The sequence below is a fragment of the Myotis daubentonii genome, chromosome 4 (assembly GCF_963259705.1).
Source record: "Myotis daubentonii chromosome 4, mMyoDau2.1, whole genome shotgun sequence".
In the NCBI taxonomy this organism is placed as follows: domain Eukaryota; kingdom Metazoa; phylum Chordata; class Mammalia; order Chiroptera; family Vespertilionidae; genus Myotis; species Myotis daubentonii.
Window position 1 is genome coordinate 62,208,966 of NC_081843.1, and position 26,077 is coordinate 62,235,042.

At 39.7% G+C, this 26,077-nt stretch overlaps 2 protein-coding genes across 9 annotated transcripts in view; one reads left to right on the forward strand and one right to left on the reverse strand.

The window, feature by feature from the left end:
- Positions 1-3,290, forward strand: part of SKIC3 (SKI3 subunit of superkiller complex) — a 74,543-nt gene extending 71,253 nt beyond the window's left edge. For all 8 annotated transcript variants that reach the window (XM_059694066.1, XM_059694065.1, XM_059694070.1 and 5 more), the window contains 2 exons: positions 231-354; positions 2,034-3,290. In XM_059694066.1, the coding sequence (XP_059550049.1) occupies positions 231-354; positions 2,034-2,108 (199 nt within the window). In that variant the 3' untranslated portion in view covers positions 2,109-3,290. The remainder of the gene's footprint in view (positions 1-230; positions 355-2,033) is intronic.
- An 11,002-nt stretch (positions 3,291-14,292) lies between these two features.
- Positions 14,293-26,077, reverse strand: part of FAM81B (family with sequence similarity 81 member B) — a gene marked incomplete at its 5' end in the record, with an annotated part of 57,303 nt that continues 45,518 nt past the window's right edge. Inside the window, 4 exons of the mRNA XM_059691855.1 lie at positions 14,293-14,500; positions 16,124-16,319; positions 17,676-17,811; positions 25,808-25,914. Of these exons, the coding sequence (XP_059547838.1) occupies positions 14,367-14,500; positions 16,124-16,319; positions 17,676-17,811; positions 25,808-25,914 (573 nt within the window). The remainder of the gene's footprint in view (positions 14,501-16,123; positions 16,320-17,675; positions 17,812-25,807; positions 25,915-26,077) is intronic.

A 26,077-nucleotide genomic window follows, 5' to 3' on the forward strand; every position in this document is an offset into this window, starting at 1 on the left:
GTGAATATTAAATGTGACCATATTTGTAAAACACTAGGCATACATAGCACGTAATAAGCACTGTATAAATGTTAACCATTATTATTAACTTTATTGGTATAAGTATAAGAAATTCATAATTAGCACCAGGTCTACAAAAGAATAAAAAAGATAATGTGTGTGAGAGAGTATATGAAATATTTTATATTAATTTATATGCTTTGGACTAACTGTGAATATCTTCTTCCCAGAGAGACACGGCGACTTTTGGAGAGACTGGTGTATCAGCCTGGCTATCCCAAATCTATTGTATCAACTGCACGTTGGTACCTACTGAGGCACTTACATGCCAAAAATGATGGCGAGCTCATTGATGTAAGGCATTGATTTTATTCAGAATATATCATCTTGGACCTTTGTTGGAAGAGGGGTGAGGGTTGCTGTCCTCTGCATTGTAGGATTTTGGCAGCATCCCTAACCACTCTCACCACTGCATCCCAGTAGCACTGTCCTCCTTCCTCCACCCAACTTGTGACAACCAAGATTGTCTTCTAGACTTTGCAAGTATCCCTGAGCTGAAATTATCCCTGTCTGAGAACTACTGTTTTAACCTGTAGAAAGTATATCCTCCTCATGTGCTATGTAGCAGAAGAGAAGATAGACAGTTGTGCTCGGTGCTGGTTGGGGTATTTCTTGTGATTATTGCTGTGGAAGCAAATAGGTAGACAAGATTCATTCAGAAGTAGCAACATTTAATGATATATTCATATTATCTTTAGAAAAGTTATTTTACTACATCTTGTTTTTTCTATAAAATGCATGGAACAATTTCTGCTCTACTTCTTATGGGATGACTCTGGTATCTATGTAAACATATATGCATATATCTAAAATTCTTATTAAAAATATAGTTTATATAATACATACATGTATTGGGTTCAGATTCTCATAACTTCAGCCAGCAATTTTTAAAACACAATAAAAATTAATGAGAAGCTTTTAAAAAAATATCTACAGCATTTGAAATACTGTTTGCCTTTTAGTGAAACATATAATATTAAAGAAATATTAATGAAAGCAATGTTAGGCAGAAGGCATTATAATCAAACATATGGCAAACCAGAAAGGAAGAACTTATATGAATCTTGGGAGACAGTTCACCATGCCTGGGTCTGCTGCATGCCTAAACATCCTGTGAGCAGAGGGCCTGACTGCCCTTTGTTCCAGACTATCTTTTCAAGGGTGTATATGTAGTGACAGCCTTGGGAGACAGAGATGTGTCTCCCACCAGAGCAAAGGACAGGCCTGCTTACTGCCTGTTATAAAAGACTCAAGTCTCCTAGGCTCAGGGTTCCCCTCTTGTAATACACCCCAGGATGTATGGGGAAAATTATATGTGTCCATTCATGTCACCCCCGTGAGACTTGGAGGGCAAGGAGAACAGATGCAAGTATGTTGATGCTCATGTTGGCTGTACCATGAGTAATATCATGGCGGGCTAACTTGTTACCTTGCGAGTAGGGCAAAATCTCGGTCTCTTCAGTGTTTGAAAATGAACAACCAAAAACTGTCAATAGTAGAATGATCAACTGAAATTAAATCTTCTAGTTTGTGGAATTGCTAAAAATCATCAAAAGCTTCTTAATAGAACCTAGAACCTGGATCCTGGATCCTAAACTGTGGCTTTAAAGGAGGACAATGTCATTTGTACAGTTTTATGCATAAAATGGTCTTTGGGGGCTAAGCATTTAGAGGTGACAGTATTGTAAACAAAGCTGCCAAACATAACCTTTAATTTTATACAGTGCTCACAGTGGTAAGAATCAAAATATTGGCATCCGCACGAAGTAAGCATTTGAATAAATTGTGCTTATCTCTGATGTTTGCTCTGGTTGAGCAATTTGTTTCAGCAAAAATGACTGAAAGATTGCACACAGTCACATTTTTTGTGTAATATTGCCTGCTACTCTTAGGCATATTTGGCTTCTATAAATCTAAATATAGATACTGTGAATGAATAAAATACTAATGTTCTTGTTTGTGATTTCCTACAGGTGCTGGTAAACAATGCCAAAACTCATGGAGATACAAGAGTACTGGACCTGAATCAAAAACTGTCCTCACAATAACAATGTATTTTTTATATAAAGCAAGCAAAAAAAAGCTGTTAGAGTGAAACAATGAATCAATACTCTTCCTCAAAGCAACATTTTTTTTAAAACTATGTGTTATTCATTGCTTTTTTAAAATCTAAAGATGTTTAAGTTCTTAACTAGGGCTTTAATTTTCCACGAACTCTAATGTAACTTTAATCTGAAAAACAGCTTTGATTTTGAGAAGACTGTAATAAGAGGAAAAACCATGATTCCCTTAGTTATTCAACACTTATTTGTAAAGCATTATTTTTTTCCATTTTTGCATGATGCACAATAGGATTTTTTTTGTGTGATCCATTACAATAAAGCCTTAATAGCTGTTTTCTAAATGATATGCAAAAGCAAATTAGCACACTATAGAATTTAGTTTCTTTTATGAATTTTTAGAGTTTAGCTCATCATAAAATCCAAATAATCTCATGACCTATTTTACTAGTAGTTCATCTCAGAATTTGTCAATAAAGCATGATATAAGTGTTGGTGAGTCTTAAATTGCTAATGGACTTGTTTATATAATTTAAGACATTCAGGTGTATGACTGCATTTAAAAAAAATGAATGGAAAATTTTGGAATATAATGCTGACAATATTTAATCATGTAATTCCTTCAATTATGAAAATACTTGAATTTTCTGAAATAAAAAAATATAGTGTCTTATTTTCTTTATACTATCAATATCAGATATAATTTTTAAATTTCAAATTTTTGAGAGAACATTTACTTATTTTATTTCAATTTTTCAAAAAGCCATTTATATATTTTTGAAAAAACTATATGTCACTTACTTTGAATTAGTGTTTTAAAAATGTTTTTAGACATTTACATATATTATTTATTGTACAAAAATGTGTGGTTGGATTTTATGTATGTAGTTTTTTCAAGCCAGCACCTTCACAATGTTACTTTGTGAGATAAGTTGATGATATTCTGTAATTAAATTTTACTTCGGAGGTTAATCTGTTGAACTACTTTTAATTTGATGATTTCCCAACTTTGGCTGAATATCCCATCGTTCAGACCTGTGCAATTAGAATATTTAAGTATGGGGCCTAGGTCTCTGCATTTTAAGGGCATGCCTAAGAGATTCGTATGCCCATTCAGGTTTGTGCACCACTAGATTAATCCAATAATGATTCTCCCCTTTATTTCTTCTTTTAACAAGATTAGGCAACTTGTCATTCTGTCCCCATTTATTTCTTATCCTCACATGTGTCAAACTGATTCTGCGCTTTTAACAGCCTGGCCTGTAGACTTAGCCCAGTTGTGCTGCGAGATGCCAGTCCAGCCAGTGCCCGAGCCCTCCTGCTCCCTCAGGACAGCACTCAGCCTTTACCTCCGGAGCAGGCTGTTCTCATCTGCTTAAATGCTTGGGATTCTAGGTCTCCATCCGCTTCCTGGGGATCACTTCACAAGGTAACTTTACCTCTGGTGTGGAGTGGTTAGCCTTAGCTCCAGGCCTAAAATCAAACTGTTTCCTAGTTCTGGCCTCCAGGCGCCTCAGACCCAGGTTTTCTAGAAGGCAAGACTGGAAAAAAAACCTTATCAAACCTATCTCAGGTGATTCTTTTTGATATAGATGTACATACATCCTCTTCTTGTTTATTGCCTTCTTTTCAAATTATTGTCCAGTTACTATGAACCTTAAATCACTGTATAATTTTTACAGAGCTTATGCAGACATATGCTAAGTGTTTTAAACATTGCCATTTAAACCTAGTTAGCAAAGGAGAGTGATGCTAAGCAGTATGCTTAAAGCAAAGGAAATTCCCAGGGAATCAGTGCTATTAGATTCTAGGAATTTTAAAAGTAGCTGAAATTTCCCTTCAGAGTTTATACATAAGCTTAGAGAACTTACGTTAATCTTATTTCCTGAAGCACCAATATTTAGCATTTGTATTATTTCATTGTTTTTGTTAGATTTTTTTTTTTGAATTATAGTGCTTTTTCTGCTCATTTTTATCTACCATTTGGCTATTACTGATTAGACGTTTATAGACTAGGTTGGCATCTAATAATCATTTTCTGTGGTAGAAATACAGTTCAGCTTATGAGTAAACTTTTGGAACACAACCTGGGATCATATATTTTTTAAGGTGTCTCTTGCATTAATTTCTGGTTAGGATAAAAATACAACCTTAGTTTAAAATGCTATAGTCTTTCACTTTATAGAGTTGATAAACTTCCTTCAACTTGGTAATCTACATAGAACAGCATTGGACAGAAATACTCAAGTTACTGTACATTAAGGGATTTAAAAGATGTACATTAAGGAACTAAAACAATATGAAACATTAGGAAAATATTCACTGATAAGTAATATGTGGATATGAAATGATACATTTTGGTTGTCCCATAGAAAGTTCGATGTCTGCTTTGGGGAAATTGTATAGGCACAACAAAAGGAAGCATAATTTATGTATCAATCATTGTGACTTGCAGATCCATTTCAATTTTTGCACATTAAAAATGTGGAAGTGTCGTTTTGGCAGAGTAGACCCTTATCTCTCCAGGTCTTCCTTTCTCACACTTGATTGGCTGATGGGTGAAAACATCTCGGGCTCCCATGCTGCTTGTTTCCAGGTGTAACAGCTGTTGCTTATAAACTGACCTTCACTTTGAAAGAGAAGGTTTTTTTGTATGTTTTGTATTTTAAAAAGATACAGTGTATGTAAGATACAAGTACAGTAATCTTCCCACATATATATCTATACTAATAAAAGGGTAATATGCTAATTAGACTGGGAGACCTTCTGGACATCCTTCCGGACAAATCCATGGTGGCGGGGCCAGGGCAGAGGCAGTTAGGGGCGAGTAGGCCAGGAGGGGAGGGCAGTTGGGGGCAAGCAGGCCGGTGCAGGGTGGTAAGTTGGGGGAGAGCAGGCTGGCAGTGGGGGGCAGTTGGGGCAATCAGGCTGGCAGGGTGGGGGCAATTGGGGGCGAGCAAGCTGGCGGGGGGTTGGGGGGGCAGTTGAGGGCAAGTAGGCCGGCAGGCAAGTGAGGGCAAGTAGGATAGCAATCCAGTGGTCCCAGATTGCGAGCGGGATGTCCGACTGCCAGCAGTCAGACATTCCCCGAGGGGTCCCAGATTGGAGAGGGTGCAGGCCGGGCTGAGGGACACCCTCTCCCCATGCACAAATTTTGTGCAGTGGGCCACTAGTTGTATGTGTGTGTGTGTGTGTGTGTGTATGTATATATATGTGTGTATGTGTGTGTGTGTGTGTGTGTGTATATATATATATATATATATATATATATATATATATATATGACTTTATACATACAGATAAAGCAAGAAGTCAAAATTTTCTTAACTAGAGTATATGCCTTATTTTTGGTTTAGAAAATATAGTCTCTTGCTCTGTTGCACGTAGAGACCATTCAGTTCCTAGCTGTCCCTGTCGCTATGTAATAATGGGTTTTTCCTTTCTTTGGCTGATTAGGAACTTTTTGAGTTGCAGTGTTTTAAATTATAATATACCTAAACAACCCGCACAACTAAATTTTTTTTTATAATTGCTAAATTATCTTTAGACCTCAAAATGTTTTGAAAAAACCTAAGAATAGCATCTCTAATAAAGAGCTGTTATGAAACATTTGATATTTTTTATCTTATATTTTGAACTTAGAATTGAAAATACCTATTTGTTTTAGTGAAGGGAAATGATACCAGGAAAGGGATAATTAAAATTGGTATATTCGTTGAAAAAAGTTGGATTCTACATTACATCACTGGACTCTTGAAATAATTTGCATGTTGACCTCTTCCCAGTTTGAATCAGTACAAAAGTTCATTTGGGCTTCATGCTTCACCACATATTTTCCCTGTATATAATCCTATATAATAAAAGGCTAATATGCAAATTGTCCCCTCAGGAGTTCGGCCGACCAGGAGTTCAACCGGGTGCTATGACATGTGCTGACCACCAGGGGGTGGCGTGGAACAAAGGAAGGCCCTGTCTGACAGCCTGGGGGAGGAAGCAGCTGGAAGGCCCCAATCAGCCCTGATTGCCAACCAGGCCTAGCAACCCTACCCATGCACAAATTTCGTGTACTGGGCCTCTAGTACCTATTACAAAAACGTGTTTAAATTATATTTTTCTGGAGAGAAGATGGATAATGAAAGAAATGCTTATTTTGACATTTCTGCTTGTGGTAGGCAGACTAATAGCCAGCAAAGGTATCCATGCCCTAATCCTATAACGTGTAAATGCATGGCACAAGGGGTTATGCGGGTGTGATTGAGGGTAGGGACCTTGAAAGGGGGAGATTCTGAATTATCCTGGTAAGTCCCTTTTAATTAAGAGGCCTTAAAAATGGAGAGAAGTGAAAACAGAAGCCAGAGAGATTTCCCTTGCTGACCTTGAAGATGTAAAATAAGGGCAGCCTCTGGAAACTGGAAAAATCAAGGAAACTTTCTCCTGTGGAGTTCCCAGGAAGGAATGCTGCCCTGCTGGCACCTCGATGATAGCCTGGTGAGACCCATGTGGGACTTCTGTAGATAATCCATTTATGTTGGTTTTAAGCCACTAAGTTTGTGATCATTTGTTTTGGCAGCAATAGAAAGTTAATACATTGCTCATTGCATATACTGTTAAATGAATATGCATTCCATTGAATTTCAATTTCACCAGATCACTGAATTGGGGATCATCATCTAAATTGTTGCCAAAAGGGGGGTCATCAGATAAATATGAGACCTCTACTGTACAAAGGTAATTTATTAAAAGCAGTTACTGTGAAAATATAAATGTCAAAAGTAGTTGACTAAGAATATGTGGCTGTTCATTTCTGTAATACTATCTATTCTCACTCAACATGCTACTTACGGCCCAGTATCACCAACACAGTTGATTAAGTATGTCATTCTCATTTTTCTTTTTCTTTTTCTTTTCTTTTTTTTTTTTATATTTTTATTGATTTTTTACAGAGAGGAAGGGAGAGGGATAGAGAGTAAGAAACATCGATGAGAGAGAAACATCGATCAGCTGCCTCCTGCACACTCCCTACTGGGTATGTGCCCACAACCAAGGTACATGCCCTTGACCGGAATCGAACCTGGGACCCTTGAGTCCGCAGGCCGATGCTCTATCCGCTCAGCCAAACCGGTTAGGGCTCTCATTTTTCTTAAAAGAAACTGCATTAAATTAAACAAAACCTAAGTGGTATGTTTTAAATTTTAAATATTGAATGAGCATGTGACTAAATCAGTCTTATCTCTTGGCCTTTCATTTTAATGTGAATTTGTAAAAAGCCAAAAAAAGTGAGCTACACTTCCAATGGCTGCATTCTGTTGTTCTAGTTACTAAAATTTTCTAAGTCCTAAGTGAGCTGAATGAAGCAAAATCCTATATAATCTTATATAATAAAAGCCAAATGCTAAGGGTCCACTCATCCATTCAACCAATCAAAGTGTAATATACTAATGATATGCTAAGGCTGCTCAACCTCTCACTATGACGTTCACTGACCACCAGGGGGCAGACACTCCAACCAGAAGGTTAGCTTGCTGCTGGGGTCTGGCAGATCAGGACTGAGCTAGATGGGCTGGACACACCCGGGAGCCCTCCCCGGCCCCAATCGTGCACTGGTGGGGTCCCTCGACCTGGTCTTCACCCTCTCACAATCCGGGACCCCTTGGGGAATGTTGGAGAGCCAGTTTCAGCCCGATCCTGCAGGCCAGGCCGAGGGACCCCCACTGGGTGCACAAATTTGTGCACCAGGACACTAGTACTGAAATAAACTGCTTGGTGCAGAACCTAAGAAGCAGCAACTTTGGTTTTCATTGAATGGGGGCACCCCTGTGCTTACAAACCTTAGACTAGAGCCCCTTTCCAATGAGACCTCTACTGTACAAAGGTAATCAGCTCTAGGAACTAAGACCCTGGGAAGGAAAGTAGACCTACACTCAGTATTTTAATGGAAGCCAGCATGTGTAAATGTTTGAATGTAATTGCCTGTGCCTGCTACATGCCAAATAGGCTATACTTCCTTCAGAAAGATCACCCACATTCAGTAACATATGCCCATTGTTTGACTATCTGACTCCCAGATGGCTTAAATAACCTGAGTCTCTAAGAAAGCCATGTTTTTAATGCCAGTGTCTCCCTTATCAAACAAAATATGGTCATTGCTTAACCTCTATGGAGAAAAAAAATGCAGCATAGTTTAGTATTAGGCAATCAGGAGGTGTTTGGTTATTTTTTAGAAAACCAGTATAAACTGGTTTAAAAGTTCTCATCTTAATTGTTCTGGTCAATTTAATAAATTAAGAAAGGAAAAATAAGGTACACTTAATTTGTATAAAGACTATTTCCTGGCATCAGAAGTTTTGAAAATAGCCTGAAAAGAAGTATAGGGCACAGGGAAAAAGCCAGATGGAGCAGAAGTTTCCTTATGTGGAAAAAAAGATTAAACACACAGCTGAGAAGGGAAATTTATATTTCCATAAACAGCTTCAATAAGGTGGAAATAAATACATTTCTGACTTGCCTGAAGCTAGCACTATAGTGCCTCAGAACAAGTATGGTTGGAAGACGACTTATGTCTAGAGAACAAGGCTCAGAATAAAGTACTTATTAGCTCACTTAAACCGCATATACTAGTATACTTGTGCACATGGGAAATAAGCAGGCAGGATTTGTGCACATCAAGGAGGTTCTAAGAAAACCCACGTAAGGGGTAGCATTGCAGAGTATCTTGGTATGTCCCACTTGCCTCAGCAGAGGAGCCTTTTGTGCTTATGAGGTGGTAATCATTACCCACCAGGTTCCTGGTGCCACTGAGTTCTAGGAAGAAGCTCAGGAAAAAGGGAACCCTCCTCCAAAGGACTAACTTTGCAAATTTATAATTTCCCCAGCTTCATTTGCAAATTTAAACCTATGCAGGATAAGGAATTCTCTGTCTTCATTAGATTTTGAACTTTATGAAAGTTGAAGCCAGCAGTGAACGAATTGTTTTGGTGAATCCTTGATAACATCTAAAGTGCTTGCTGGCCCTTGCTTTTCTCTTTGGCTTTTCTAGCCCTTTTACCCTCCCATGTCTTGACTACCTAACACTTTCTTGGTTTTGAAAGACCTTGCCCTCCAATTAATCCCTATGAAGGTTAAAATAAAAAAAAATATCCTCATAAAAGCTCATGGGTGTATGTGTGTTTCTGAGGATTTTATATAGATGATGTGAATACTTAAAAGCCTTTAAGTACTAGGCGATGGGATATAGGCATAAAGACTAGCTAGATCCCTTTGGTGTAGGAGTGGTTTTGGGTTGCAGGGGTCGGTTGTCCAGCACCATTCACATGCCTCCTTGTTGGCACCTCCCACTTGAAGTCCATCTCTGATGGTTTCCCTTGTGAACGGAGTGCATTACTCTCGGAGAGGCAGCTGGGAGTTGGATACTGATGGTTTTTACCTGACATCAGCACCTTGCCCATCTCCAGTCAATGACCATAATGTTTCATCGGCTGTTAGCCTCCCTTCTCAGAGACAATAGGAAGAAGTGCTTTTAAAGTAGAAGGATATTTCCTCATTTTAATTTTGTTCCAGGAGAAATCTGTATTTTGCACTTTCTGCTTTGCTCCACTCCTAGAATTATTGCAAGCCAAGGTATTTCTTCTCATATATAGTAAAAGGACCTTTTGAACTCAAATGTTTGTAGATACTGATCTTAATCAGAGTTGGACAAAGAGTATCATGGAACTTGTCTTTCCCATAAAACTCAAAAGCTTTATTTATTACTAGAGGCCCTATGCACGAAATTTGTGCAAAAGTAGGCCTTCACAGCCCTGGCTACCTCAGCCCTCACAGCCCTGGCTTTGTCCAGAAGGTTGTCCAGAAGGATGTGCGGACGGTTGTTCCACTGTTCAGCTGTTTGGTCGATTTGCATATTATGCTTTTATTATTATAGATTATTAATCAGTACAATTTATCAAGAGCAATAGCTACTAGGTATCAGACACTGCATTAGATGCTGTGCACGTATTTTGAGAAACAATATAGCAGAATGTTCACCAGCAAGAGTAGTTCTCTGAATTGCTAAATCCAAATCCTGGCTCCATCTCCGACCAGCAGTGAAACCCTGCATGGTTACCTAATGTCTGTCTCTAACATCTGTCTGGAGTATTAAATGAGTTCATCCAATGCTCAGAAATAGCTCAACAAATGTTTTCTAAATTCTCCCAATAATGTACAAGGTAGGTATTTTTATCCCCACATTTTTTAAATCCTCACCCAAGGATTTTTTTTATTTATTATTGATTTTAGAGAGAGAGGAAGGGGGGAGGGGAAAGAGAGAGAAACACTGATGTGAGAGAGAAACATCAACTGCCTCCTGCATTCGACCCAACCAGGGGTCAAACCCATAACCTAGGTATGTGTCCCGACTGGGAATCAAACCCACAACCTTTTGGGGTATGGGATGATGCTCTAACCAACTAAGTCACCCGACCAGGGCACCGCCTCCCCTCCCCCATTTTAAGATGAGGAAACTAAGACTCTGAAGTTAAAGAACATATCAAAGTCACAGATAGTGACTGGGTGGCCCTGGTTTTAAATTCAAGTCTTTCATACCTCAAGTCTCTTTCAAAACTTCCAAGCACAGAAGTTTAGTTTATTTTTCTGTTTTCTCAGTTTGTCTACTGGACTGTAAAAGAAAACCTGGTTTGTGACATACTGCTGCGCACATCAATTTTTACTCACACCATTTATCTTATGTAAATACCTTCTGAAAATGAAGTCGCAGAACTCTGCCAAGGATGGAGGGGGTGTTATGGAAATTTAGTCCATGGAGTTAGAAAATTTCATAACTGCGTATTCAGGGAAAGATCTGAAATAACAGACCTTGACCACAAATGTGTGTGACTCGACTCTCCTGGGGAGGGAGATGCCAAGCTGGGTAGTGGCCAAAACCACCTAATATTTTTCCTGGCAATGGTCCTGCTTCTCCCGGGAGGGCTCGCTACCCTCTCTTTATGGGAGGAGATGCACTTGTTTTATGGCTTGGAAAGGCACTCAGGAAGGTATTACAACCATTGCCCGCTGAGTTGTGTGGTTTACCCAACTTTTCCAGTTTACAGGGTCAGGAGGTTTTAAAGTATCACTGGTCGATTGTTGGCCTCATCAGGTAGCAGAAACTCCCACAGAAGACTGACACCCTCAAACGCCGCTGCTCCCTCTTCAGTGCGGCCTCCACATGCTCATCTAGGGGCTTCAGGGTTCCTTTTCGGCCTGTCCTTTCAGTGCTTGGTGTTCCCAGAGTTCTCCCCGAGTCTCGGTTGTTCACTGAAGTCTTCATGTCCCCTTCCTTCACCCAACCCCAGAACATCCCTTCCTCACCCATAACCCAACGAGCATTTCTGTGCTAAATCCTCAGTTCAAATATTTCTCTCATGCTCCTGGTGTTTATCTCTCACTCACCACTAGACATATCCACTTAGACATCCCATAGGTCCTTCAAAGTCAATTAGTTGAAAACTGAGCTCATTATCCTCTTCCTCCTGTATCACCTCCCTCCTTCCCCACCAGATTTGCTTCTCCCAGTGTCTGTAATTTACTCTTCACATTACAACCAGAGAGAGCTCTCTAAAATGCAAATCTGCCTTCATCCTCCTATTGGAAATCCTTTAGAGCCTAGTCTGGGCTCTGAAGAAAAAGGTCCACGTTCTTCAACATGAGTTATAAGGCCTGTTGTGATAGACACCCCACCCCCACCTCCAACGCCACAGCCTTCTCTTTCACTGTTTACTTCTCCCATTCCTCTTCCCCAACCTTCACCACACACACTTTACCCTCTGACCCTTACAGGGTATCCCCCAACGTTGCATACACACTGTAACAGCTGATAGCTCAATTTTGAAAATGAAAAGTATTTTAATAAACACTACCTTTATTATATTCCAAGGGTGTGTATACAGTTTTGCGGACACCCTATCTTCCTGTGTGCCGTTGTCTTGGTCTCCAGGTTTTTGCTCAGGCTGCTCCATCTGAGCCCCCACATCTACCAATATCTAGCCCCTTTCCCTGGGCTAATGCCTACGTATACATTAGAGCTTTCCATTTAGATCCCTTTCTTGGGGAATCTGCCTAATTCCCCATGTTTATGCCAAATGGCTCTTCCAGGTGTTCCCATTACACCCATTATGTGCCCATATATCTGCAAGCAGAGGTCCCCTTGCCAAGGTTATGAAAAACTTTGAGGTTAGAAATTATTCCTTGTTCTAGAGCAGTGATGGCGAACCTTTTGAGCTCAGCGTGTCAGCATTTTGAAAAACCCTAACTTAACTCTGGTGCCGTGTCACATATAGAAATTTTTTGATATTTGCAACCATAGTAAAACAAAGACTTATATTTTTGATATTTATTTTATATATTTAATGCCACTTAACAAAGGAAAATCAACCAAAAAAAATGAGTTCGCGTGTCACCTCTGACACGCCTGTCATAGGTTCGCCATCACTGCTCTAGAGAATAGTGCAGAACATGAACAGTCAATTTTATTGTTATCGATTTTACTGTCTAATACCAGGCTCTACATTTAACATATCTAGAAGTTATACATGACTCAATTTTGTAGGAAACTAATTAGTGTTTTTGAAGTGCTTTTAAATATAGCACCTAGATTAAATCATGATGGATGTCATTCATGGAAATTGTTGTATTCTATTTTTTTTTTGAATGAGTTAGCTCTTAGTTGCTCATAATTCTGATACATATTGAGTAAAATGAATCAATATTACCTGCTACAAATACGGGGATTGCTAGAAAACAAAAATCTCTGGGTCAGACGTTGCAACTGACAGCCCATGGACTGTATCTACCCACAGACATTCCCTCCTAGTTTAGGAACTATAATTATCCCTCAGTACCCTCGGGGTGGGAAGGGAGGGTTGGATCCAGGACCACCCTTCTAGCCCCCCAGCCCTGAGGTTACTAAAATTCAAGGATACTCAAGTCCCTTAAATACAATGGTGTAGTATTTGCATATAACCTATATTTGCATATAGACTACAGTAGGGTATGCCTACACATTACTTTATTCTCATGGATTCAGCATAGTGATTGGTGCATGGAACATTCAAGTTTTGCTCTTTTGGAACATTTTGGGAAATTTCTTTTTTGGGGGGCTATTTTCCACCCATAGTTCAGTTGAATCCACCAATGCAAAACCCATGGATGTGGAGGGCCAACTGTTGTTAATGCTTATAAAGGGAGCGGTTCCATGTTGTCAGGGGCAAGCTCCTCAGCCAGGGACTTGACTCTTCTGGGTGTGGGAAACGGAAAGAACGTGCGGGTACAAGCAGGCAAATGGGACATGCTTCATTACAAACAAAGCAACCAACAACAGGCTGGTCAGTGGCAACTTATAGACAAGCTCAAAACAAGCGCAAATAAAAGAAGCTTTGTGCCAAATGCAGAAAGGCACGCTTGCGCAGGGCATAGCTTGCCGGGTCCTTGCTTTTGCACCTGCGTATAGCAAATTATCCTGGAACATCCTGACTAGGATTCTCACGCTCAGAGAGGCCTGGTGCCTCTCTAGACCAGTGGTTCTCAGCCTTGGCTGCACATCAGAATCACCCTGGAATCTTTTTAAAATCCTGATTTCTGGGTCTCATCCTCCGGAAATTCTGTTTCTTTGTTACTAATGTTGTGGCCTCACCCCATAACAAAGAAACAGAATTTCCAGAGGATGGGGCCCAGAAATCAGGATTTTAAAAAGATTGCCAGGTGATTCTAATGTGCAGCCAAGGCTGAGAACCACTGCTCTAGACAGGGCGCCCACGTCGATAAAACCCAGATTTCTGGTTTCTCTTGAAAAATGAAATCTGGGGCAATAATGGATTATATATATGCTAATAATGACAAGGAACTGCATGGTGGCTATCCTTTCTAGACAGGGCGAGTGGTCTCCAATTTGCCACAGTTCTTGCCATTCTTTAATGTATTACACCTGCCCTACTTCACTCAGTTACATTATGTAGATTGCTCTTTTTTATTTGTAGGTAAATAAAAATGCATGTATGTAAAAAATTCATTAAGTTTTTAATTAATAAATTAATGAAAACCTCAGAAAACTTCTTTGCTTTATTGGATTTTTTAATACAGTCATCTCCTTTAAAAAGGTGGTAAGAAATACAGAGACAGAGGAAGCAATAAACATCTCAGATATTAACTTTCTTCTTCTCAGCTTTTTACCAACAAACCACTCCATTGGCTGGTGAAAAAGAAGACTGGAAAGTTTCATACTTCCTGGAAATCAACTATCTTACGGTGTAATTTCTTTAGGTCTTTCTGTACTTTATGTATCTCTAAATCCATCTTTGTTTTCTGTATTTGTTGGAGGGAGGTGAGAGAGTCATGAATTGATTTAAAACCTGAAAGAAGATATGAGTATACTTGAACAATGCATTGGAACGTTTGTTTTTCACAGAAGTTGTTAATCAGCAGTCCATAAATTATCATCTTTTAATTCAAAGCACATTACATTTTATTAAGACCAGTCTAAAAATGTGTAACCGTTTCTTGTATGTCATGAAGATGCATTAGCAATAGTGTTTCAACTTGTATCTGCTTCATTGTGGAATTTTAATTCAATTCCTTTCTTTTCTTCCCCCCAAATATATTGCAGAATGAAATGATTCTATATTTCAAGAGAGAACTTTAAAATAGCTTTTTTTCTGTACACTTTGACAAGAGATTTGGATGATCTTTTTTTTTATTCTTGTTACCAAATTGAAGGTAAAGACTTTTGAAATCTCAGATGAGATTTTAAACTTTCTCTAACATCAACTTGTTTGAGGGACCTAAAGAGTGGCCACCGGCCGCTGCACACTCCCCTCCCCCAGCACTTTGTAGCTCTCATTAAAGTCTAATTTTTCATGGTCATTACCTACCAGATATCAAGCTTCTTGGGTATAGCCCATTTCTTATTCACCGGAGCCTTTCACATAATCATTTCTCAACACATTTTTATTAAAGGCATAAAGGAGCAAACCATTAATTCAGAGTCCCTGTTTTCTAAACTCCCACTTAATAACATGCAGAGATTGCAAACCCCTCTTGGCCTCATGCTGTGGTTGTACTACTGGAATGAATAAAATTAAACCTCTGGTAGTGAAGTAGGAAGCAAGGCCCTAAAGAAGGGTCAGGTATGTTTGGGACATGATTTCTGGCCAGATAATTCATTATTCTGATTTGGCAGTGGGAGTTGGGGGTAGAGGTGGTGAGGGTCAGATTTCCAGGCAAAGAATTTCACTTATATGCCAGCCACATCTGCCTGAATGAGACCATGATGGTTTTCTATGATACCTTCAAGGCACCTCTATACAGGATCAAAATTAGGTAGACTTGACATACACTATTCTGAGATCTAGAGGACAGAAAATGAGTGGGGCTTTCTCTAATGAAAGGAAACTTCTGGATCCTGGTAATTCCCTCAGAATTGTGGCTGGAGGCAGATGGCTGCTCCACAGCACCTATCCACGTCCTGGGCTTTGACAAATTAGATGAGCCTTTCAAATTAATCCTCTTTGAAGTTAGCTCAGTTTGACACTGCTGCCTCCTTAAGAAGAAAGACAGCCATTATTCCAGACACTGTTAATGTATCTTTTTTCTTATGTCTAAATGTCAGGGCTCCGGCCTGACATCTGTCCAGGCTTATTACCTGCAAGTTCAAGGCGGGGCATTGGATTTAGGCTCCTTGTTTTCTGATACACCCACAAGCCATGTCTTGATGATCCCCAAGGACCTTCCAGGTCCAACAATTCTATGAGTCTCTGATCTCAGAGAGAGAAACAAAACAAAACAAACAAAAAACCCCCCGCAACTTATATACCTTCCCATGAGATGTTGACACTCTATGGCATATTTAGAAAGTTGGGTTAAATACAAAAGGATGTCACTAATGACACGATCAGTTGCCAGCCATTAGCGCAACATAGAAAACTGAGGGGTTGGCTAGGAAAGGGTGGTTGTTCTTAATCAAAGGTACCACTCACCTGATTGACATTCACTCTGCATTTTCTCTAATTCATCCCAGATGTGCTTTTCCAGTTGGCTCATCTTTTTACACAGTTTATTTTCTATGTGCTTAACTTTGCTTAGTGCTGCATCCTGTGTGTGTGTGTTAATGAAATTCTCTAATTTGCTTGAAAGCTGCAGTAATTTTTCTCCCATTTTATTTTCAGAGTTTTCCTAGAAAAGATAACACATGATAAAACTGCAAACAAGAAAATCTTTGCGGCTTTGTAGTTCAGCTTAGAGAATGTTTTTAACAATATCACTTTTCCATGTTAAACATGAACATTCAAACAGTTCCCTTGTATCTAAAACTATGTTCCCAAGTATGAGAGTTCATCCCTTTGTCTGGCCTGGATCCTTTGTAGTTTCTGCAATTCCCTACATTATGGAGGAAAAGGAGAGAAAGAGCTGTGGCCTTGCTGAGATGCCTGGAGGATTTGGAATTTCAGTCTAGTGTTAAAGGAAGGCATTTTAGATTCTGCTTGACACGCTCCTGGGACCTGCTCCTAAATGTTAGAGGCCTTATGCCTGAGCATCACTTCTCCCGCAGACAGCCTTCAGCTAGATCAGCGATTCTCCACCCGCTGTCCATTAGAATCACCTGGGCCACACCTACCCCCACATTCTGGTTTACTTGGTCTCCGATGGAGCCCCAACGGATCCAGGGGAAGAGAGCTCCAGGTGATGCTAATTAGCTTCTCTGCTCCTCCCTCTGCCCCGAGGGAATGTGGGAGCAGGAACGGGCTGGACTGACTGGCTTGGCCCCTTTGGTTCTCCTGCCTCAGGAAGGTGGAGTCCAGAGCTTCTGCCTGCAGGTGATCCTGTGGCCACCCACTGCCGTGGGACTGGTGGAGGCATCTGCCTGACTCAGGTAGGACAACTGCGGGCCCACCGGGCTGCAGGCGTGGCCGCGCATGGCTAAAGCCCTTCTACCCCAGTTCCAGAAACACCTGATTTGAAAGGCTTGCCAGACTGGCAGCCACCGAGGACCCTGGTGGCCTGCGCTGCTCTCCTGCGGGCGCAGCAGCGTGGACACCCCGCTGGCGGGAGCGGGAGAAGGGAGCCCTGCGATGGTGTCCCCCAGACTGCAGCCTCCTCCCCCCACAGCCAGGGGGGCGGGGGGGCGGGTGGTCTGCACAAGGTCTGAGCTGGAAAAGGAGTTCGGAAAACCTTCCCTCGGCTCAGGCTCTCGGGAGAGGGGAAACGGCTGGTCTCAGGACAAGGTCTCAGGCTTCGTTGTGTCTAAGCATCGCCAGGGCGCTGGCGGGGCGGCCTTGCAAGGCCTGTCTGACGCCTGGGCTCTGGGTTGGGACCCGGAATCTGGGTTTTTACACCGTCTTTTGGTCCCTTGACTAGCGGTAGAGCACTTTCTGAGCAGACCTGGGGAACAGCAAACAGGAGGGAAGACAGGCGTCTGGATTCCTAGCCTGGGGCCCCACAGAGCAGTACTGACACTCAGGCGAGCGCCTGGGCCTGGGGTCACCCTGGTGGTGCTGACCAGGCAGCGCCCCGGGCAGAAGGGCTCCTTACCTGTTTCTCCTGCAGGAGCTTCAGACACGAGTTCATGTGGCCCAGCTGGTCCTTGTCGTATTTGATGAGCTGGCTTTCTGTCCTTTTTTGATTTTTCTCAACTTCCTCGTACAGATTATTTGCAAGTGAGTTCAGTCTAAGGGAAGAATTGTGTTATATTTTAGTAAGTACACTTTAGTGTTGAAGAAAATCTGTAGGTTGTTTTCTTTTGTGTGTGTGCGTGTGTGTGTGTGTGTGTGTGTGTGTGTGTTTTCAGATGATGAGGGCCAATGTGTGTAGCAAGTACTTAGGGGTGATGTGCGGCCGAGGGAGCACACTGTGGATCCTGGCTGAGCGCCTGTTCAGCCCGGCTGCTGCCAATACCCTCCATGTGCCCTAAAACACAGGACACGGAAACCCGTGCCACCAGGCAGGTTCCTCCCGGAGCCCTGGGCCATGCGTGTGTCTGGAAGCAATACTTGGCTGAGGCACCTGGGCTGGGAGTAGGGCTTGCCAGCTTCTGTAAAGGGTCACAGTAAATAGCTTAGGCTTTGGGGTCGGTCTCTTTTGCAACCACTGAGCTCTTGCTGCTGCCATTGCAGCCAGAAAGCAGCCACGGATGACACAGATCAGCATGGCTTATTTATAAACAAGAAACAAACAAAGGAGCATGCTTGTAGTCCATCTAACTTTACATATGCTGAAATAGAAATGTCTTATTCTCTTCACATGTCATTAAATGTAATTTTTTATTTAAAATTTATTAGAAAGTGTGGGAAACAGTCTTAGCTGTGGGCACATTGGCTAGGGAACCGCGGCTCTACCCAGGCCACCAGGAGGCTGGGAGAGGAGCTGGGCCAGACAGGACCTGCATTGTTTAAATGAGCAGAGAAAAGGCTGAGGTAGGAAGGGGGAAGGGAGAAGGAGCAGAGCCTCAAAGGACTTTGGGGAAGCATAGTGTTCCTTGGTTGTCTTTTCTGTCTGGGGTGAAATCATCAGTAAAGTGCCCATTGCCACCCATGGGTCTCTGTGAGTGGATTCTTTTGGGGCAGGGAAAGGGAGGGCTTGAAGAGGTGCTGAGTTACTCATGGGGGGCACACACAGAAGAAATAGGCAAAGGTGCAAGAAGGGACTGCTGGCATCCGGGTGATGTGCCATAGGGATATTAAATAACAGAGAATGGAGGATTTAAAAAAAAAATGGAAGTGGTAAAAGGGTTGGAATCATATATCATCAATTTGAAAAGCCACTGTAGGTGGCTGAGGGTGTGAGCAGAAAAGGGAGCCACAACTGGAATGACTAGGAAATACAGGACTGAGAAGAGGTGGGATGAGGGATGGGGACTGGTGAGTGGGTCCTGTATGTGTTTTCTGCATGTGACTTGCTCTTGGTGAGATGTCAGTTTCAAATTCCCTTTTAGACTAGGCAAAATATCAGATGGGTAGGAATAATGCATGTTGATATTGGAAATATTCATATTACTGTGGCTTGAAATAATAGTTGCTTTAAGAAAAAATTTACACAGATAATTTAGTGTGTGATATTTATCAATGAAAATTGCTTAAAACATGCTGGACATATACTGCATGTATATGCCTCTCTAGCTCTCCTGAAAAGGACACCTTAGAACAGGGGTGGGCAAACTTTTTGACTCGAGGGCCACAGTGGGTTCTTAAACTGGACTGGAGGGCCAGAACAAAAGCATGGATGGAGTGTTTGTGTGAACTAATATAAATTCAAAGTAAACATCATTACATAAAAGGGTACGGTCTTTTATTTCAATAGTTTTATTCATTTCAAACGGGCCAGATCCGGCCCACAGGCCGTAGTTTGCCCACGGCTGCCTTAGAACCAAACTAAGTTCCATGAGGGCAAGAATTTTACTTTGTTCATGGCTGTGAACAATGGCTAGAGTATAGAAAGTTCTCATAAAGAGTTGCTAAATAAATGAACAAATGAGTAATTTTTTCCTCATTCAATACCTTTTATTAGGGCTGTTCACAAATAAATCATAGACTTGCCAAGCTATTTAAAGATCTAATCTTTGATTTTCATCTTTCCTTCCCTGTTTCTGTTGGAAATATTAATAGTGATGGTTAAGGAGGGATTGTTAAATCCTCAGATAACCCAGAGGTAGCTTTACAATTGAGAATTCAGCCGTCACTGCTCACCTTTAGTGTGAAAATAAAATGAAAGCATTTACTCTCATCACAGATACAATATTAAAATCCCTCTGAAAACCAATGTGCCCAAGTAATATCTCTGGAAGGGCATGTCAGTAACTGAAATTCTGAAATTTAAATAAAGCCATAAAGAATGAATCATTACTTATGATCCTTTCATTACAAGGTTTGGCCTGCGATTGGAGACTCATTTTCCTGGTAACAATCAGAAGTCAGACTCTGTCGGTAGTTTATGAAAGCATTATATAAATAGCATTCTCCTTGAAAGACAAAAAGGATAAAAGTTTATGTAACTCTTGTTCTTTCCTTAGACTTTTCCCTAACATAACGGACATGATTTACCATGTGGAAATGACTATTCTGTAATTGTAGAACTTACAGTTAAAGTCAACAAGATGAATTATCTTGGTTTTCACATTTTAGTTCCCAAGGCCTCTATTCCAGTGGTTACGGGGATATTTCTACTAGATGTAGACATACATAGATAGATAGGTGGATAGATGTATGTATGTATAGATAGATATTTAGATAGACAGACAGCTTTTTCTGTATTCTCAAAACACAAAAGTCCGATTTTTAAATTATGGTCAGAAACCTCACTAGGATAATGTTGGCTAGGTGTGTGGTTTTTTTTCCCCCCTTAATTTTTATACAGGTTAAAATACACACCAAAGGTAATTATAAGGAGGAAGTTACAAAAGAGTAAAAGAAAATGTAATGGGATCCATAGGCACTGCAGAGCCCAGGGCAGAGCTGTGTGGAGAGTGAATGAATGAGGGCAGAGTGTGAGGCTTGGAGCAAACCTCCTAGTGACCACTCCAGTATGGTTGGCATACACAAATGAGGACATGTCAGAAGCAAGGAATTAATTTCCAGAAGCAATTTTTCTGCTAAGTGTATACTTATGCACCTTAAAGTAATTTCTTATTAATATTCTGTGATTTCTGATTAGTAACAGTAATTAAAAAGTAAGTCCAACTCCGCTCTGATAGCAGACTTGTTTCCTGGTAATTATTCCAAATTGTACTTGAGTTTAAGTCCCAGTATGTTCACAAAGTCATACCTTTCTGGTTCAAAGCAGATGTGATCTTTTATTTCCCTAAAGTTTCATACAGGATTAGTTTACTAATAAGGGGAATCATGAGATGGAAGCATCAAAGTTTAACAAAATTAACCTGAAATTTGTCATCAGATGCTGTTCTAGCTGCATGGCTGGGTAAATTTCTTAATCTCTTTAATTATAAGTTTCCTCATCATCTTTGAAATGGGGTGGGACCCACTCTACAGAGTTGGGTGAACATTTCTGTCTGCTGATATATTTCATTTAACATTATCTTAGCTTTTGTTTTACCTGTATTTAGCTTGTTACTATGCATTTTCTCCCCAATTGTATGTGGCTATGATTATGTCTTTTGGATATTCCAAAACACATATTATAGGTGCTCAAAACGATTCATTCATTCATTCGTTAATTCGTTCATTCATTCATTGGCTTCTATTTGTGCTGAGGATACAAAGATGAATGAGACAAGTCCTTGCCTTGTAGTTTGTTAGCATTTTCAAAATTGTACAATAAAATTCAAGTCTATGCATTTGTTTCATTGACCAAATACTGTTTCTTTTTTAAAAATTATCTTTATTGTTGAAAGTATTACAGATGTCCCCCTTTCCCCCCATTGACCCTTTCTAGCCCTCGCCTGCATCCCTGCCCCAGGCCTTCACCACACTGTTATCTGTGTCCATGGGTTATGCACATATTAGTATGCATACAAGTTCTTTGGTTGATCTCTTCCCACCCACCCACCCCTGCCTTCCCTCTGAGATTCTACAGTCAAATACTATTTATTTTCTTATAAATCACTATCACCTAGACAGCATCAGCAGTAGGAGCCATGTAGACGAGTGACTGGTAGGTGCCGCCTCTGCCAAACCTGCACTAAGAGACAGCTGTGTTTCATGAGGGCCCCGACTTGCTCTATAAGCTCTAAGCTAGGGTCAGCTTTAGCTCAAGCGGTTACTTCGGTTTCTGCTCCTTGCGGACACATAACCCTGCCTTATAAGCACCAAGCTGTTGGCTTAGGTCATTACTTAGCTGACCATCTAAGACCCTTCTGGAAGAAAAGAGGCTCAATGCAGGGTTTGAATTACAGAGCCTGTGTGTCACCTTTGTTAGGTCTAGTGATCAGTGCCAAAGTCCCAGGAATTCACTAGCAAACCCTTAGACAATACTGTGACCTAAATTCAATATAAAATATATTTAGTTGACCATTAAACTTGAATTTGTTATTAAATTTTCTAAATGGGAAAATTAAATTTACCCTTCAATGTTATTAAAATGCTTTTAATCTCTTTGATCAGAAACACATTAAAAAAAGAAAAACAAATTTTATGCACCATCTACTTTGATTTGACAAGTGCTCTGATTGAAAAAAAATAAAAAAGAGGCCTATCTCTGTCTTACATTCTCGTTGAGGAAAATGCATTTGCAATATATACCTTGGTTAAAGGTGAATATCCCTGATGTAAATGAACCCTATAAATTGATTTAAAAATGATAACCACAATACAAAATTTGACAAATGATAAGAATGGGTAATTCACAAAGAAAATTCAAATGGTGAAGAGAATGCAAATGAAACAGAAGATGCTATTTTCTATTCTTTAATTGGCAAATATTAAAAAGAGAGAAATTCCAGTGTTGGTAAGAATGTTGAGAATGATCTGCTCACACTCTGCTGGTGGGAGTATGAATTGGTACATTTTTATAAAAATTGATAAATAATATCTTTGATCTGGGAATCTTGCCTGTAGAAACAAAAGCACCTATATCTAAGGTTATCTTAGGATATATATACATGATAATTTTCTGTTTGTTTATGGTAACCATAAATTGAAAAAAATCTATCAATAAAATAAATGATTGAATTATGGCATATCTGTAAGTTAAAATATTATGCAGCTTTGAAAAATAGTATTCATTGATCTAGAGAGATATCCAAGCTGTACTGGAAGAGAGTAAATTATTGAGTAATGTGTATAGAATTAATTTTTTTAAAAAAACATACTTTCGCCTGGCTAGTGTGGTTTAGTGGTTGAGCGTTGACCTATGAACTGATTCCAGGTCAGGGCACATGCCCAGGTTTCAGGCTCAATCCCCAGTAGGGGGCCTGCAGGAGGCAGCTGATCAATGATTCTCTCTCATCATTGATGTTGCTATCTCTCCCTCTCCCTTCCTTTGCAAATCAATAAAAATATATTTAAAAACAAACAAAAAACTCCATGTTTTCTCTCTATATATGAGTAATTTATATACATATAATATACATGTTATACATAAATATAAATACACACAAAACATCCTCTTTCTGTTATATACAGGGTGTCCCAAAAAGTGTATATACACTTAACAGATGATAGCTCAATTGATGCTTCTTTCTTTTCAGATTTAACCCATTGGAATGAATAATTATTCAAAGTGTGTATACATTTCTTGGGACATCTTGTATTTATATTAAAAAGGAAGAAGGTGTGTTAGCATTGATTACATTAAGAAGCTGAAATGGTGAATTTTTATTTTATTTTTGTTTCATTGTGTTTGTTATAATGAATGCATATTACTTGTTTATTGTTTAAAGCAGGGGTCCTCAAACTTTTTAAACAGGGGGCTAGTTCACTGTCCCTCAGACTGTTGGAGGGCCGGACTATAGTTTAAAAAAAAACAACTATGAACAAATTCCTATGCACACTGCACACATCTTATTTTGAAGTAAAAAAACAAAACGGGAACAAATACAATATTTGTATTTGCATGTGGTCCGGAGGCCGTAGTTTGAGGACCCCTGGTTTAAAGTATTACATATGTCTCTTTTTCCCCCCGATTGACACTCCCCCCCCCCACTCCCATCCCCCAGGACAAGCCCCCACCAGTGTTCGTGTCCATTTCTTATGCTAATATGTATACATACAAGTCATTTGGTTGATCTCTTACCACCCCATCCTCCTCCCCTGCCTTCTCTCTGAGGTTGGATGATCTGTTCAGTGTTTCTTTGTCTCTGGATCTATTTTTGTTCATCAGTTTATGTTATTCATTATATCCCACATATGAGTGAGATATGTGATATTTCTCTTCCTCTGACTGGCTTATTTCATTTAGCATAGTGCTCTCCAGGTCCATCCATGCTGTTGCAGATGGTAAGAGTCCCTTCTTTCTTACAGCAGCGTAGTATTCCATCGTGTAGATGTACCACAGTTTTTTAATCCACTCATCTGCTGATGGGCACTTAGGCTGTTTGAAAATCTTAGCTAATGTAAATTGTGCTACTATGAACATATTGGTGCATATGTCCTTTCTGATTGGTGTTTCTGGTTTCTTGGTATATATTCCCAGAAGTGGGATTACTGGGTTGAATGGGGTTACTTTTTAATTTAAAAATGATGGGAAAAGTTTAAATAAAAAAGAGTCAATTGTGTAATTGACTCATTAGAACTCATAGATATTTGCTGGGGAAAAATCTGGTTTATAAACTTACTATAACCTACAGTAATACTAATGAAATTTTAAAACTTCATTATTTCAAGTGAGAGATTCAAATTTATGCTATTACAAAAACTGCCTACATTCAGATTTAACTACTTAGATTATTTGTCTATAAGCCAATTTCCAACAAGACTAAAGACAGAAAAAGTACACAGCATCACCCGCACAGCAGTTAGCCCTAGATCCTAAACATTGCCTTTCCCCCTCTTTCCTAGTTGTTAATACACTTCATCTCTTTAAGCCAGTCTTCCATTTCAGATTGTAAGTCCCATTCTCCCCCAGTAAAATCAGTTCATAAACTGTACTTCTAGAAATAGTTTCCTTTTCTTTGGTCATTTTTCTCTATCTTAATTCACAGCTAAATGAATTAGATGAAGCACCACACAGATATTTATTGAGCATTATCATTGTGCTAGGTCTTAAGAACATAATATGCTTTTTTGGAGTCTGAATAAAGTGGGTGTTTTCTCTTTATTCAAGACATTTTCTTCTCTGAGCTTTAGTTATGAGTACTGTTCCTAGGACACATTTCCCAATTTAACATCTCTAAATTGGGAGGTGTCTTAAAGTTAGGTGTACTATGGTTTAATTGTTAGCTTCATGTCACAGAGGTGCAAAAATATATGGTACATCTATAGTCAGTGGCACTTAGATTTCTTGAAAGATGGTAGAGATGGGGCGGGAAAATGGAGAAAGCTGAGTATTATTAGAATACCAGATTTGGTCAAGGCATTAAATCCAAGTGACGTGAGAGAGACAAGAAAAAGAACAAGGGTAGGAGGGGCTGCAAGGCAGCATCAGCCAAGTGACTAGAATGCTCCTTTGTCTGCACCAGAGTCCCAGGAAATGTGGCCATTTAAACAAGCAAAGATTTGAGGATAAGGAGGCCAGAAATGTGAATATTTGTGGGTTCTTGTCTCCTTTACTGCTTTCTCCATTATATACGGCAAAAACTCAATTTAAGATGGGGTAGAGACCGGCCTTCAAAAGGGATAATGTAAAGGAGCAAGTCGAAGGTCTTAGAAAAATATCTTAGAAAAGTATCTTTAAAAAGCTTTTGTAATCAAAGTTGTTTTAAAAATTAATTGATAATCGTGTGCAATTGATGTCTATTCAATAGTACTTTATGTTGAGGCATTTTAATACACAATTGATGATAAGTTAAAATTCCTCTATGGGAAAGATCCAAGTGAGTATATTAATTCAGTTGAGATATGATGCAAACAAAGAGAATGATGAAATTAATATTTTTTTCTTTTATTATGAATATTGCATAAGCTACTTTAGTGAGATATTCTCTGTATCAGTTTCTTTGCTTTATTTCTAGACCAGGTTTATGTTTTGGGATAGGTTTTTATTTAATGCCAATGCTTTCATTAGGCAAAACACTTTAGAATGCATTTAACAGAATTAAATATCTTCCATTTACTTACTTGAACTCCAAAAGGTTCATTTCAAGGCGATAATCCCCTTGGACCATCTTTAAATTTGAGGTTTGTTCAGAATTGGAAGTCTCTATCTTTCCTAAGAGCTGCATTACCTAATGAAAGTACAAAAAGGAACTTTTTGTGTGTGTGAGCAAAACCACTAGCCCTTACAGTAATCATACTTCATTCCTAAAGGAGCCAGGAAGCAGACTTGAGTCTAAAACACATTTTCATTTGAAAATGATTTTTTTCAAAGGAAATGATTCAATAATTATA